The sequence below is a fragment of the Channa argus genome, chromosome 7 (assembly GCF_033026475.1).
Source record: "Channa argus isolate prfri chromosome 7, Channa argus male v1.0, whole genome shotgun sequence".
NCBI lineage: Eukaryota > Metazoa > Chordata > Actinopteri > Anabantiformes > Channidae > Channa > Channa argus.
Window position 1 is genome coordinate 28,034,469 of NC_090203.1, and position 15,000 is coordinate 28,049,468.

Sequence of the window (15,000 nt, forward strand, 5' to 3'; positions counted from 1 at the left end):
CTAAAAGCCATTGATCTTTTTTGGAGTAAACGGATTTTAACCTGGGAAATAATGGCCCTTTCTGTGGTATTACTGTGTGCCAAAGGAGGGGGGGCAATCACTTGCAGGACAATTGAACTTCAGTGTGCCCTTGTTCACAACATGGACCCTATCCACTGCCCTCTGTCACGTCCCACAGCCAGTCTAAAGCCTGTCTACACATGACCTCCGGACAATGTTAGGATTATTCAGCCTTGGACGTTGTCTGGACATTGTTCACGTGAAAATCCGCTTGATATCTGTGCACGATCAGCACATACAGGAGGCACACTATGATATAAAATTTAAAATCTGGGAAACCGTGTTTTGTTTACAGCACATCAGAGCCGTGCAACTAATGAAAAAGGTGAAATTGTCAGCAGTGTTTCACCCAGACGTTTGCATTCACACATACACCCGGGGCGGCTGTACGTGTTCATAGCAGCTCCCCCATCGGTGAGTGAGTGTGAGTGTGAATGGGTGAATAAGAAACAGTGTAAAGTGCTTCAAGTGCCAATAGGTAGAAAAGCGCTTTATAAGTTCAGACCATTTACCATTACCGTCCTAAAAAAGTCAGGATAATGTCAAAATTCCAGTGCATGTCTGAAAATGGCTTAAGACAATTAGACCATACTGGTCACCTGAAGGGATTTGTGTGTAAAGGGCACTTTAAACACTAATGGCTAGTGCACTATTGTTCTGAACTGGGTTTGTATTATAAAAAAATCTGTTCTTCATGCTGAGATCACATCCTGTCAAGTCATTGGATGCCCTACCACTTAGTTTCCTCCATCCTGGTAGTCTGCACTCTTGACAAATCTAATCATGCTTTCCCCAGTTTATGAGGCTGTTTATGAGGCATTTTACACTCACTGACTGACCAGTTATATCCCTTCAATGCCTGCCTGTCAGACGAATGATCGGGGTTCTGTACACTGACCCAAGGTTGAACCCTTGTGATGTGTGCACATTATGAAAGATGACAATATCCCATTGGCATTGGGGAAAAATTAAACACACCACTACATTCAGTTCATTGATTCTGCTGCTAGGACTTAAAAGAAAAAGAAAACTTTTTGTATCTGCAGCAATATTATTTTTATACGTTATTCATACACATTTTACAACCCGCACAACATTATTGAGCGGTTTACTCTTCAGCAGTCAAGCTGTGTATATGCAGTTGAATTCTGGACTGAGATACAGGATCCCCTAGTGTAAGCACAGTTAGTGTAAACATAGTTTTGTCTTTTCAGTTTAACCTACAAATGGGCAACTCCTAGAGTATTGATAAAGTAGAGAGGCACTGACAAAACTGCAGGCAGACAAAAAATGTCTAGAGGGAAATGCAGTCGTTTAGTCTGCAGGACAACATGGACTAAGCTAAACATTGCAGGTGTAAAAAATTAAATGAGATGGAGAATGACATGAAGACACGCAGGTGAGAGAATAGTAACGAGTACAGCGCCTGAAGATTCATTTTATGTTTCAATCTAAAGGTGGAAGCCGATGGATACATTTGAAATGAAATGTTTCCAGAAGAAGGGGGTCATGACAGAGAAAATATCTTATGCAGTGTCTACATGTAGCAAAAGCAGAGTGTGTCTCCTACCATGTAGGTTTATGTTTACGTAGAACAACGTATCATAAGTCAAAGCCACAATTCAAATGCAGGCTATAGCCAACTTTAAATACTTTACTACTTTACATTTAGTCAGTTTTCATCCGTCACTTTTTAGTGTCATTTTCTTCTGTATTTTTAATATTTATATCTACATCCATAAGCCGAAATTCTGTGACCTCTGACAGGTGAAGTAGCTTCAAGTGTTTATTAATTACCTCGTAACTATGGCAACTGGATATAGGTGGTATATATTAAGAGAGCATTTTTTTTTCCCTCACATGGTTTTGGAAGCATAACACATGGGCAATCCCAAGCATGTGAGTGACTCTGACAAGGGCCACATTTTAACGGCTAGACAACTAATGCGTTATAAGGATATTGTACATAATATGCATAATATGGCTATTGTACTTGTTGGGCTCGAACGATGAAGTTCTGATAATGTCAGCATCATAACACATACACCCCTCCTGACAAAGTCAAGATCATGTCAGAACTCCAGTGCATGTCTGAAAGGGGCTTGAGAGAATGAGGCCAGTGTAGCATTATTATTATTACTAGTATTATAAAAATGAACCTGAGAGTTACGTAAATACACTAAAAGAAGATAGTAGAGTAGAGTGTGTGTGTGTGTGTGTGTGTATATATATATATATATAGAGAGAGAGAGAGAGAGAAAGAGAGAGAGAGAGAGATCTGAAAAATGTTTGTTATATATCAAAAGAATATTTAGCTTTCTTAAAAGTGGAGTTTGGAAAAGGAACTCTTTTGCAGTACGTGTATCTTGGAGAGCAAACAACAAATCCAGTTAAGTGATCAAACTAACTAGTTAGAAGTAGCATGTTTTTTTTCTATACTTCCTGTCCTTGCCTCTAGATATTGTGAAATTCAACTTTTTAGTGTTTATTAAAACCTTGTTAGATTAAAATAGTCTTAAAAACTTGTATATATTAGTATTTTCATTAGAGTATGTACATCTCTATGAGACAATATCATATTAGTATCACTAGCAAAAAATATAGCGGGAGACAATTGCGCTCCGTGCAGTATACCACAGTAATGTGAATTGTGTTGCAAGACTGGCCAAAAAGTACCATTTCAGGATTTTATTTTATTTTTTTTGTCCTTTCGGTTTATCCCGTGAGTTCAGTGTCGCCACAGCGGATCATTGTCCGCATGTTGATTTGGCACAGTAACCATGAAAAACATTATTTCATTTTACCTAACAATAATCAACAGTGTGCTTTAGACAAATCTCGAAAAATACCAGTGGGAAATTCATTATCATGTATTTCTTCCTTGTTGTAACGGAGCCATATCTGTAAAAATTCATACCGACGCTCTTACAGTTGTATGCAAAAGTTTAGGAACCCCCTGACAATGTCCATTATTTTCATTTTGATCTCTAAACTAACTGAAGTAGTGTAGGGGAATCACTGGGGTTATATCATTAACAGTCCCATCATGTGGATCTGAATTTATAGTTAAAACTGTTTCATTTGGGGTTTTTATAGTTTTACCTACTAACTGATGCTATATATTGTGTCTCTGCAGATACTATGCTGCGTTAAATACTATGGAGCAGCTGGAAAAGGTTTACATCCCCAGGTAGGATAATACCATAAAGGTTCTTGAAAGAGTCCTCCATTAAATAGTTTCCAGTAGTCTTAACTGCCCTAGACAACCTGGATTCACAGCAGATGAATTTATACAACTTGTTTAACAAGTTTTTGCAAAACTCATTTTTTTTTAATTACATACTTTTTGGTTGTTCTGCCAAGTAAACTATAACAAACAAAGCAGCTCTTCTTCTTGCTGTCAGAGGTGGACGAACGTCACACTTTAATATGTCTGTGTGCACATTCCCAAATGTGGTCTGCTGCCTTTTGAGGGAAATGAAAGCCATTGAATGAAATAATTACAAATAGTTACAAATACTATTTTAGTATAGATATTTTAGTTAGATTGTAGAAGGAAAACAAAAGTTTTAAAGTACATTTCAGTTTGTGCTTCAGGTGTAAGCCCACATAATGATGTTTGTGTTTGATAAAGTGGATAGAATTGATCTGTGTCACCTGTAGGGTCAGTCAATACAGGTTCTGTCAGATCATGGCAGAAAATCTTCCCAGACTGAGAGAGGAGATCAAGGACATCTCCATGTCAGACCTCAAAGACTTCTTGGAGAGCATCAGAAAACATTCTGACAAGGTTGGAGAGACTGCCATGAGACAGGTGAGAGTATTTGCTTAAAAATTCATTCCCCCAGTAGATGTGAAAAGGCATTTATTAGCTCATTGGTGATGATTGGTATCTCTTCAGGCACATCAGCACAGGACCTTTAACAGTGCTGTGGCAAAGCAGGCCAGTATGGGCCACTGCACAAAGCCTGTGTATTCCCACAGCGGACAAACACATACTCGCAACGAACTGCTGAATAACTCCCCATGGGATGAGGAGGAAGCAGATGAAGAGGTGAGGTCACACTGTATATTTGGGTTTGTTAGAGTGTGATTGTACTAAGTTAACTACATTCATATTTGCCAAGCTATAAACAGCCTTAGATTAGTAGAGCATTGGGTTGGGATGCAGAAGACAGCGGGTTTGAATCCCACCCCACCAGGTGTGGCCCCACGCAGCCTCCAAGGGCGACCTTGGTGCCGGTCCAGAGGGTTGTGGTTGTGGAATATTTTCCACTGTGGTGACCCCTGAAGAAACGAGCAGAAAGCTGTTAAAATTAGAGCCCTTTTTATTTATCTTGTATGTCATGGCCCCCATTTTCAAAATCTCATTACATTCTTAGATTTGAATGATTGTGTGTGAATTTGAGATCTCAGCAAAAGTTATTTTACATAATCAAGTGCTGTATTACTGGCATAAATTCAACACCCTCTAGATATTTGCACTGTCTCATTTATTTTTAAAGGTAATTTTCTTAGTTTTCTTCTCGGTAGCTAGTGTCTCATTTAGCGCTGCTAATTAATTCAGCACTTCTGAATGAGACATGTAGACAAGCTGTTTACAGTATTCATGTTTTCTTCTTATGTATTTGACAGATTCTTACAGCTCATGACCTGGTAGACTTTTCTCCTGTCTACAGGTGTTTACACATTTATACTGTGCTGGTAAGTCTTATACATACACATACTGTACAAGCAGATACTGTGTAAAATGTACCCAAAAACGCAATGCAATATTTGCAAAACATTGAATCCTATTTCTGAGTATAAATAGCACAAACTGAGAAATTTGATTGCTTTTTAAAAACATTTTGAATTTGATGCCAAACAAGGTGGAACAAGGGCAACAAAAAACTGTATGAAAAAATACACTTGTTGGAATATCTCCCAACAACCTGCTATACTTTGGATAACTTGTGTACTAAAAAGTTGCTTGTTACTGCATTTAAACATAGCTGATTTAGGAAAGTGTGTCCAAATTATGTGTGTCACAGTTTATTATTATAATTTAAATCTAAGCAATAAAGACAATCTGCGTCGTAACAGCAAAATAGTCTTGATCCAACAATTTCTTATTAGTAACTTTAGTATAGTAATCAAGGTTTGTTGTATTTCTCTGTATTTTCAGGGTGACCGAGAAACATTTGAGAACTACTACAGAAAACAGAGGAAAAAACAGGCAAGGCTAGTGCTGCAGCCACAAGCCAACATGGTGAGCAACATTTAATGAAACATGTGGAATCCATGTTTATAAAATTTAAAGCACTAAATTAAATGTGAATCTCATACCAGGAATTGGAATTTGGAAAATGTGCCTTAACTATTCAAAGTGCAAAACTTTGATTTAGTCCTAAAACCACCATGCATAGAACTAGAAATAGCTTAAGATGTTGAGTTTCTCTTTGGGAGTGACGAGGATGGACAGGATCAGGAATGAGGACATCAGAGGGACAGCTCATGTTAGATGTTTTGGAGATAAAGTCAGAGATTGAGGTGGTTTGGACATGTTCAGAGGAGAAACTGTGAATATATCGGTAGAAGGATGCTGAGGTTGGAGCTGCCAGGCAGGAGGTCTAGAGGAAGAGCAAAGAGGAGATTTATGGATGTAGTGAGAGAGGACATGAAGTTAGTTGGTGTGAGAGAAGAGGATGCAGAGGACAGAGTTAGATGGAGGCACATGATTCTCTGTGGTGACCCCTGAAAGGAAGAGAAGAAGTTGCCCACTAGTGTTATTATCAATAAGGCACCATGACTAAAAGCAGTGGATGGTTATACCCCTTTATATATTATTATATCTAATGGACATTATATAAAATGGATCTGCAGTAGCTTAATATGATGTCAGAAAAGGTTCATGTCAAGTTAATAGCATTAAAAACTCAACAAAGATGTGCAAAACAATCCCTGCTCATAAATAATAGCAACATGAATAAAATGTTTATGCGTGTGTGTGTGTGTGTGTGTTTTCAGCACGAGACAGTGGAAGGCTACAGAAAATACTTCAATCAGATTGTAGGGTATGACATTCCTTCTATTAATACATCATTGTGACAGTAGAGAAGTTTTAAAAATATGAAAATAAAAACTCTCTTTCTTTTCAGCTTCTTTGTGGTGGAGGACCACATTCTCCATGCCACGCGGGGGCTTGTGACCAGAGCTTTCACCGATGAACTTTGGAACATGGCCCTTTCCAAGATCATCGCTGTGCTTCGCACACACTCTGTAGGCTCTCATCCACAAACACACACACACACACACAGCAGGCAGGGAGTTGACAGTGAATAAGAAGGACTGACTGACTGAGAGTTAATAGAGATAATAGTGCCTGCTGTGGATCTATTTATGCTGGAAGGACCTTTATTCACTGGTTGAAATGCACACAACCCTGTGGAGGTCAGTGCACCCACAAGGACGCTAATGATGTCACTTTCAAGAGAAGAGGTCAAAACACACATACGAATGCAGCCAAAGAGGAGGTCATTGGGGCCTAATGAGAGACAGATTGCAACAATAACAACAGATTAAGAAGGCATATTCCTGACTGCTGGGCTCCAGTCAATTGTAAATGACCGAGAGGATTATGCTAACAGGGCGGAGAATGGGCTGCTCAGCATGATGTGAGAATACTAAGAATAGGGGCTCGTTTACCCCCCTGGCCTGCAGTCCTTCTCATGGGCCTGCCTGATTCCTGCTAGCAGAGGGAAACTATCACAGCCTTGTTTATGAGCACGTCCACATCCACGTAAAAATGTAAAATGTAATGTAAAGAAACACAGACTACTAAAATGGTGGAATTCATTTTCATTCATTTATCATCATTTTTTATTCTTTTGATTCGCACATAGCGTTTGACAGGATTTGTGTCTGTTTTAAGAGACCCAACTGTTCTGCCTTCAGGGTCACTGAACATCATAAAAATGGAGGGACTTTGTTTGATTGACTTGATTGACCCTGTGCCAATAAGCTCCCACCTTTGTTACTATGTCAAACTTTTTATTTCAGCATTTCATATACATTCCTTACACTAAGGGGCAGATCTGTTCCTTGAAATCTTTGAACAATTAGTTTTAACAATTTTCAAAATCTGTTGGGAACTATTAGGTAGTGCTGTGTGTATAATGATAAAAGAAAGACTGATGGCCAAGGCCTGGAACATGTTGTGTTCATATTCCAGGGGACCTCTCTCTAGTTACCATTGTTTCTTCTGAAAGGGACTTAAGTAACCAGGTTAGAGTCAGAATACACAGTAACCAAGCGGTAAACCAGCTGCATGTAAGCACTGTTCCCCAACTACACCAGAAAGGTGATCTTTCCAAGTATCCTGGTTATTTAAGTGCATGTAGTCACTGTAATAAGCATTGTTGAGTAGTCTAGAGTAGCACAGCTGTGTCGAATGGCAATTTGTCATTGCCAATAATTTGGTATTTTTATCTGCAGTCCTATTGCACTGACCCAGACCTGGTGCTGGAGCTGAAGAACCTCATAGTCATCTTTGCTGATACACTACAGGTTGGTCCAGAGCCAGACTTTATTTGAACAGCTTGTGACTGAGTGTGTAGAGAAGTATAGAATAACAAACTTGATTGTCTGTGTTCATGTCCAGGGTTATGGTTTCCCAGTGAGCCGGCTGTTTGACTTGCTTTTTGAGGTCAGAGACCAGTACAATGAAACTCTACTGAAAAAGTGGGCACTGGTTTTCAGGTAGGCTTTGCTGATTTGTCACATTGCCTCTGATTGTATTTCTTTACATCATTTTATGTGAGACATTCTCAAGGTAAATATTATCATTGCTACTGGAGCAATGGTGTTTAAACAAAAATGCTCCTGTGTCTTTATTCAAACATCTTGTTCAGATGGTCAATTTTGATGAACTCTTTTGAAGTCAACTGCACATTTGTTGAAAAGAGACAGATTCCTTAACCGCTAATAATGGTATGAAAAGTGTGAACAAACACTAACTGTGTTGTTTTCTACAGGGAGATATTTGAGTTGGATAACTACAGTCCCATCCCAGTGGAAACAGAAGAGGAATATAAAGTGGTAGTCAGCCGCTTTCCCTTCCATGATTCTGAGCTGGAGAAGGTAACAAATTCAACATTCAAGACTCAAACAGCTTTAATAATCCCAGTGGGAAATTGCTGTGCATTCTTAGACCGGCTATCTGCTCCAGAAGAAAATAAAGAGCCACACTCGGGAGTAGAACCGACACAACAGTAAAAAAAAATCTTTCAACAAGCACAAAGAAAAGCTAAAGATGAACAAAACAAAGTTTACATCAGACAGTGGTGTTTTACAGTGCAATGAATGAATGAAGAGAACCACAGACTCAACAAATCTGTACATCCAAAGTTTGGTAACTTCATTGTACTTTATTGTACTAGATTCTATCATGAAAAAAATGGCATTTAAGCAGAAGCATGCAATGGTAATTTCTTCATCTCAAACTATTTATTGATGGTGGGTGTACCACAACAAAAAATGTCAATGTCTTAATCACTTGTTTCATGGTGTCAAAATGTGAACAGCATGATGACGAGGACAGTTTAAATGTGAATTGTCAGTGAACCAAAACATTTTATTGGTCGATTCATGGATCAGACATCCATTAATCATGTTAGAGAAACCTTGTTAGAGAAAACCATGTTATGCAATAAGTACTGAAACACTGAACAGTTGGACTTGTGCATTCAAAATTTTAGAGAAGGTTAAATTAACTTCACATGTAAAGGTTATAGTGCATTTTACTGCATTCTGAAATTTTACCCAAAAGTTGATGAGTAGTGTATTTACATACATAAGAAAGTTGTTTATCAGCTATTATATTCACAAATCACTTTTTTAGAAATAAAATTTTATGGGTCTTCTTAGGGCCCAGCTATATTGCTATGTAATACATACTGGCACTATATTTAATTTCATTGTTAATTTCAGAAAACGTGCACAACTGATGCACCAAATCAGTGAAGCCTATGCAAGTGTCATGTTGTGACGGCATATACATACTTATCAAGTATAACTAAGGCCTTATGGGACATTTGACATTAAATTCTATTAGCAGAGTAGGTGTGATGAAACTAGGCGTTGTCAAGTAAGCGGTGAACGTGAACATAAAAACAATTTTCAAAGCACAGAAATTATGCTTATTGTTAACCTTCATGCATATTTAAATAATAATGCTGTCAGTTGATTGGTTTTGTCATTTCTGTGTGTCTTTATATATAAGCAGCAGGACTTTCCGAAGAAGCTTCCCATGTCCCATTCTGTCCCTCAGATCTACACACAGGTCAAAGAGTTCATTTACGCCAGCCTCAAGTTTTCGGAGTCATTACACCGAAGGTATGACAGGAAACAACTATTTTATATTCAGCTGGGCTTTTATTGTACAGTGTGGAATTGTTAAATGGGAATTTTGTTTGTGTACTCAGTTCAACAGAGATTGATGACATGTTGCGAAAATCAACCAACCTGCTCCTGACAAGAACGCTCAGCAGCTGTCTGCAAAACCTCATCAAGAAACCTCACATTGGCCTAACTGAGGTTGGAATGGCACTGCTGTTACTAATCACACACACATCTTCGAAAGTGATTGTTCAGTCAAGAACTGTGACCTTCTCTCTGTAGCTGGTGCAGATCATCATAAACACCACCCACCTGGAGCAGGCCTGCAAGTATCTGGAGGAGTTTATAACCAACATCACCAATATCTCACCTGAAACAGTACACACCACCAGACTCTATGGCTTGTCCACATTCAAGGTACAACAGGAATGTAATGTGGATGTCTCTACTTTGTCCTTTAGTTGTAGTTTGTTGTCAAAATTATTTGTCTTGTTATTGCTTCCCTTTTTTAAAAAAAAGGTATTTATTTATTTTGTCCTTTCGGCTTATCCCGTGAGTTCAGGGTTACCACAGTGGATTATTTGTCCGCATGTCGATTTTGGCACAGTTTTTACACTGGATGTCCTTCCTGTCGCAACCCTCCCCCAGTTTCTACCAGCACTGCACGCCTAGGGTTGGGGATGGGCTGTTGGGGGTTCAGTTCTCAGCTCTCACTTCGTCGTGTGGTCGGGAAAAGCAGGGCGCCCTTGTTATTGCTTTCCATCATTTATGTTATTTCTTCACACAGACTGACAGAACACAGTGTCCTGTGTAGCAGCACGGTCCAGAATCGCTCAGTGGCCCGGTTTTGCCCACAGACACTTGGTTGCGATATGGCTGAGGAATAGCTTGAATGAAATAATGACTAATAATTGTTCAGGTTTACACTGTAATTAGGTCTACTATGTCTTGGCCAAGGGGCTAAAAAAGGTATTTTTCAGGATGCTCGACATGCTGCGGAGGGAGAAATTTATACCAAACTCAACCAAAAGATCGATGAGTTCATCCAGCTTGCAGACTATGAATGGGGCATGGCTGAGTCTGATGGTCGCGCCTCTGGATATCTCATGGATCTCATAAACTTCCTGCGTTCCACTTTCCAGGTCTTCACACACCTTCCGGTGAGTCTTATTTAAACCACTTAAAGATGCCAGTCCTCTCTGAGCATTGTCTTCCTGTCTTCTAGCATCATTAAAAATGATTTCACATTGTGTGTGGCTGTGTTGATAAATAGGAATGTGGTTATTCCTTATTTATTGACTATATTTACTCCATTTACCTTAACTGTTTTCTGTTGTTTTACCTTGTGCTCATCACATCCCTATGAAAATGTCTGTACAGTCTGAAAGAGAATAATTTGAAGTTGAAATGAGTACGTGTTACACCAGTGATCTGTGAATATGCATGGTCATTGTGCAGTTACTGACTGACAAACTGAATTTGCATAGATGACATTATCTTCAGCTGAAGAAATCACATTTCATAATAGCCCAGTGTGAGTCGTAGGTCAGTAAATGTGTGGTTTGGTCGAGAGAGCTGACAACAGCAGACTTTTCAGCTCTGTTGTCAGTCAGCCAATTGCCTGCTCTTCTCTCCAACTTCTTGTAAGTCTGGGATGTGTTCCAGCTTTTTTTTGTTATTTTTTTTTTCAGAGAATGTCTCATGTCTCTCCATCACCATCTCCTGTAATGAACAACATTGTATCTGAGTTGTTTTACTCCTTGATTTTCTTGTCAAGCATGCAAGATATCGCTAGTTCAATTTACCTCCTTCTGTCCATTTATTGTTGCCACATTTCTTTTCCTTTCCTTTCCCTCTTTCCCTGCCCTTCTTCCATTTTTGGTTGATTTGGGCGTGTCTCTGCTCAGAATAACAACAATGACCATGCGTCAATGTCGGTGAGTATTCCTGCCTGACTGTCAAAACACTATTTTACGTGCAGGTTAAGGAAGGAAAGCATGCTTATGATTGACTTTGGAAGCTTCACTATCAAAAGTTGTTCCTTCTTACTTAGTGTAACTAAGGATATTAGAGGAAAACATTTATATTTGGGTTTTTACATCCGCCCACCCCTTCACAATGGAAAAATTAAACAAATAAAAAATAAAATTCCAGAAAAAATGGTCCATCAACTGTATCTAATAGCTGCTAGATGTTCGCCATGGGAACTAACACAAAAGAAGACGTGAGACACATGTTTCCCAAACAAAAGGACAGAGTAGTAACTGCATTGTGTTTTTACAAGGTCATATCAATTTAAATCTCCACTTACAAGCCACCTACAGATTTCTTTTTCCTACATAGCATGTTTTTTTTCTGCTGTTGAAGTTCGAGGTATAGGACTGCATGGTATTGTGCAAGGAATCAGGATAATTTAGACCCATCTATAATGTGAGCTAGATGTTTCTCTACTACAGAAATATTGGTAAAAAAGGTGGCAAGAAAGGATTAATTTAAATGTTTTTTTAAATCTTGTATAAGTACAGTACAGTATGGCAACTGTGATTTATCCCGTACGGTCAGGTTTGCCACAGCAGACCGTTTGTCCGCATTTGTCACAGTTTTTACGCGGGATTTCCATCCTGACTCAACCCTCCCCAATTTCTACTGGCCTTGGAACCGGCACTGGGGATGGGGAGATGGGCTATTGGGGGTTCAGTGTCTTGCCAATGGACACTTCGACATTTGGTTTGGAACTGCGGGGCGCGAACCTCCGATCCTACCAACTACAACAGTGGCAACTGTGATAACGTGTGATAATATCTTCATTCTGATCATTTCAAACTTGTCCTTTTTGATTGTGCACCATCCATTTAAGAAATTTGGTGCGTTCTTTATATATATGTTGTCAGGCAGTTAAACCTGAAACAACAACATGCCATTCCACAACAACCCTGCACAGCTGCTTCAGGTGTTTAGTCTGCTGCATGTTAGGATCTTTAAGAACCACAGTATGCTTTCTCTCTCCCTGTATTGCTGGTACACAAGTATGGGGCATCATCAGTTTTATGGAAATACTTCAAAAGATATTTCATTTGTATTAATTAGAGACCAAAATCTGTCAAATGTAATTTCAAACTATATTCGGTAAAATGTGAAAAAATATGGACACTGTTCAGCAGAGCAATCCACACTTCCCACACCCCAATAACGTTATCAGTTCCTCTAGCAGGATCCAGAGGTGTTGAATTTGCTGTCATCTCAGCTGCTTTTCCCTTGGCTGCAAACTGTTCACTGCCTGATGGAGCCAGCAGAACCACATCATCTGCAAAAAGCAAAGAAGCAATTAGAGAGCCTTGAGATTCGAGAGCCTGTCTCACTAAAATCACAAACAGGATTTGAACATGTTTGATTTCTGGCCATGAAAAAGAAATCTACTTATAAAACTACTTGATGGCATTTTAACAATGTGGTTTGCCCTCCCAAATCACATGTAGGCAAATTCCCGTGAGCCTTGCAGGACTTGAATATCACTTCACTTGAATATCCAAGACATATGACCAAAGACTATGTTTTCATACAAGCCTAAGTTAGAACAACTTACCAAATACACTCGAAAAGGGTGTTTTTATGGCCAGTCTACTCTTAGCGCAGAAGTTTCAGGTCATGCAACTATTCCTCCCAGTCACACCCCTGAGCGTGTGTCTCTGTGTCCTTTATTTCCCATTAAATATTAATAAAATACTTTCGAGGGTTTTATATTTATACTTTTGGGTTTTAATATTTATTGGTAAAATCACATATTAATTTCTCTTTCTATTGCCCAAATAGATATCGATCCGACGTATTTCCATGACACTTGAGGTCCTCCATATTAGGGCATGACGTGACTCATAGCTCATACACACCTGAGGACATCATCCAGTCTCTTTTCTATGGTGTTACACCAAAGTCAAAACCATGTAGTACTAAAACACCAAGGTCAAAAATATAACCTTTCACATGCCTAGAATTCCTTCTCACGAGTGCAGATGTGAAGCTTGCAAGCAAAGAAAGAAGAACTGTATTTACATTTCTCATAATATCATGCTCCAACTGTCTTTTTTCCATCTCAAATGTTCTTTTCCGTCCCCATTTGGCAGTTTTCCTTGCATGCAAAGTGATGCTCTCTGTGTTAGAGAGACCTTTTTGCACTTGAGTGTACACAAAGGGAGGGCTAGGAGAGTTTGAGGGGGTGTTCATAGCAGTTTTTGTCACTGAATACTATTGGCTCATGAGCTGTGGGTAGGAAGGAGGAGACTGTTGGTGGCACCTCTCTAAGGGAATGACACCGGGCAGTCAGGACTGGAAATAACACGCCGATGTAGTCCACATAAATACTATGGAAGAAGATGGTACTTGGCTCTTGACTGGTTTTAAAGTTACCACACAATGGTAAGTGTTTAATTTACTTGATACAAATCAGGTGCTGTGTACTAGTTGTGCCGTTACACTAAGCTTTCAGTTTGTGTAACTGTACTGTAACTGCTAAATCTTTTTCTATTCAGGCTGCCTCTTGTCTGCATGTAATACTAACTGTGGCTAGTGTCTTCAGACAGATAAAAAACAATTTTAAATATTAAAGTTAAATATTAATGTTGTACAGCAAGCAGACAGAAGCTTTCTTTACATGGCAACAAAATCCAAATAAGCAACATAAAGCATGAAAACAAATGTTCAGAAGCACGTAGCCCAAACATGTACAGTAGTTGTTAACTTGTATATACAGATGGGAAAGAGTGGAGGTTAAATCATCTGAGGCACAATAGAGTCGTCCCTCTGACAAGATGAGGATTGAAATGCACAGTTTAGAAGTGTGGTAGACTCAGCACTGTGGACAATGATCAATTTTGAATTAAATGTAATGGTCTGTGGAGCAGCATTTATTCATTAAAGTTTGTCTGTCTGTTGTAGGTGCATCCTTCCAGTTTCCTGCAAGTTGACCTTACAGCAAAGTTCTGCATTAAATGCTGTAGTTGATGTTACGTATGTAATAGGCATTAAAATGTTTGAGAAAAATTAAAGATGAGTGTTGTGAGAGACAATGGATTCTGTTTGAATATAGGAGTACATACAGTTTATCTATGTGAAAATCCTTAATCTTGTTTAAAATAATTAAATGTAATATGAAAGAGCTTGAGTTTAACATTGGGAGGTAAAAAATTGTCATGATTAACCAAATTATACTTCATTTCTGGAATAAAGAGCACTTCAACTTTGCTCAGTCTTTTGTGTGGTTAAATATGGAATCTTAGACTTTTGTAATAAATTCCCCTTGTCACAGTGATCCTAGTCTGTTAATGGAGGCTTTAAGCACTGAGCAGTTTAGTCACTTGAGCTAATATTTTTATTTTAAAGAATATGCATAAACTTGTATATACTTAGACTTAGGTAAAAAGGCAATTTCCTTTTACTAAACTTTAGAGATCTTGGTCCATGATTGTGACTACTCACTACAAAGAAATCATTGGATTATTAGTAATCACACCAAATTATTATAATATTTTTTAAAAATTATTATTTAATGCCTTTACACAAAATCCC

General features: G+C 38.7%; 1 protein-coding gene across 13 annotated transcripts in view; it reads left to right on the top strand.

The window, feature by feature from the left end:
• Positions 1-15,000, top strand: part of exoc6 (exocyst complex component 6) — a 48,764-nt gene that overhangs the window by 17,037 nt on the left and 16,727 nt on the right. For 4 of the 13 annotated variants that reach the window (XM_067511938.1, XM_067511941.1, XM_067511946.1 and 1 more), the window contains exons 6-19: positions 3,197-3,250; positions 3,724-3,874; positions 3,962-4,114; positions 4,696-4,764; positions 5,228-5,311; positions 6,070-6,116; positions 6,201-6,321; positions 7,537-7,608; positions 7,703-7,800; positions 8,076-8,181; positions 9,326-9,435; positions 9,525-9,636; positions 9,721-9,855; positions 10,419-10,598. In XM_067511938.1, coding sequence (XP_067368039.1) covers positions 3,197-3,250; positions 3,724-3,874; positions 3,962-4,114; positions 4,696-4,764; positions 5,228-5,311; positions 6,070-6,116; positions 6,201-6,321; positions 7,537-7,608; positions 7,703-7,800; positions 8,076-8,181; positions 9,326-9,435; positions 9,525-9,636; positions 9,721-9,855; positions 10,419-10,598 — 1,492 coding nt within the window. Of the gene's footprint in view, positions 1-3,196; positions 3,251-3,723; positions 3,875-3,961; positions 4,115-4,695; positions 4,765-5,227; positions 5,312-6,069; positions 6,117-6,200; positions 6,322-7,536; positions 7,609-7,702; positions 7,801-8,075; positions 8,182-9,322; positions 9,436-9,524; positions 9,637-9,720; positions 9,856-10,418; positions 10,599-11,345; positions 11,376-13,248; positions 14,677-15,000 lie in introns of those variants that run through there. The other 9 variants (XM_067511934.1, XM_067511936.1, XM_067511942.1 and 6 more) reach the window with 5 other exon arrangements.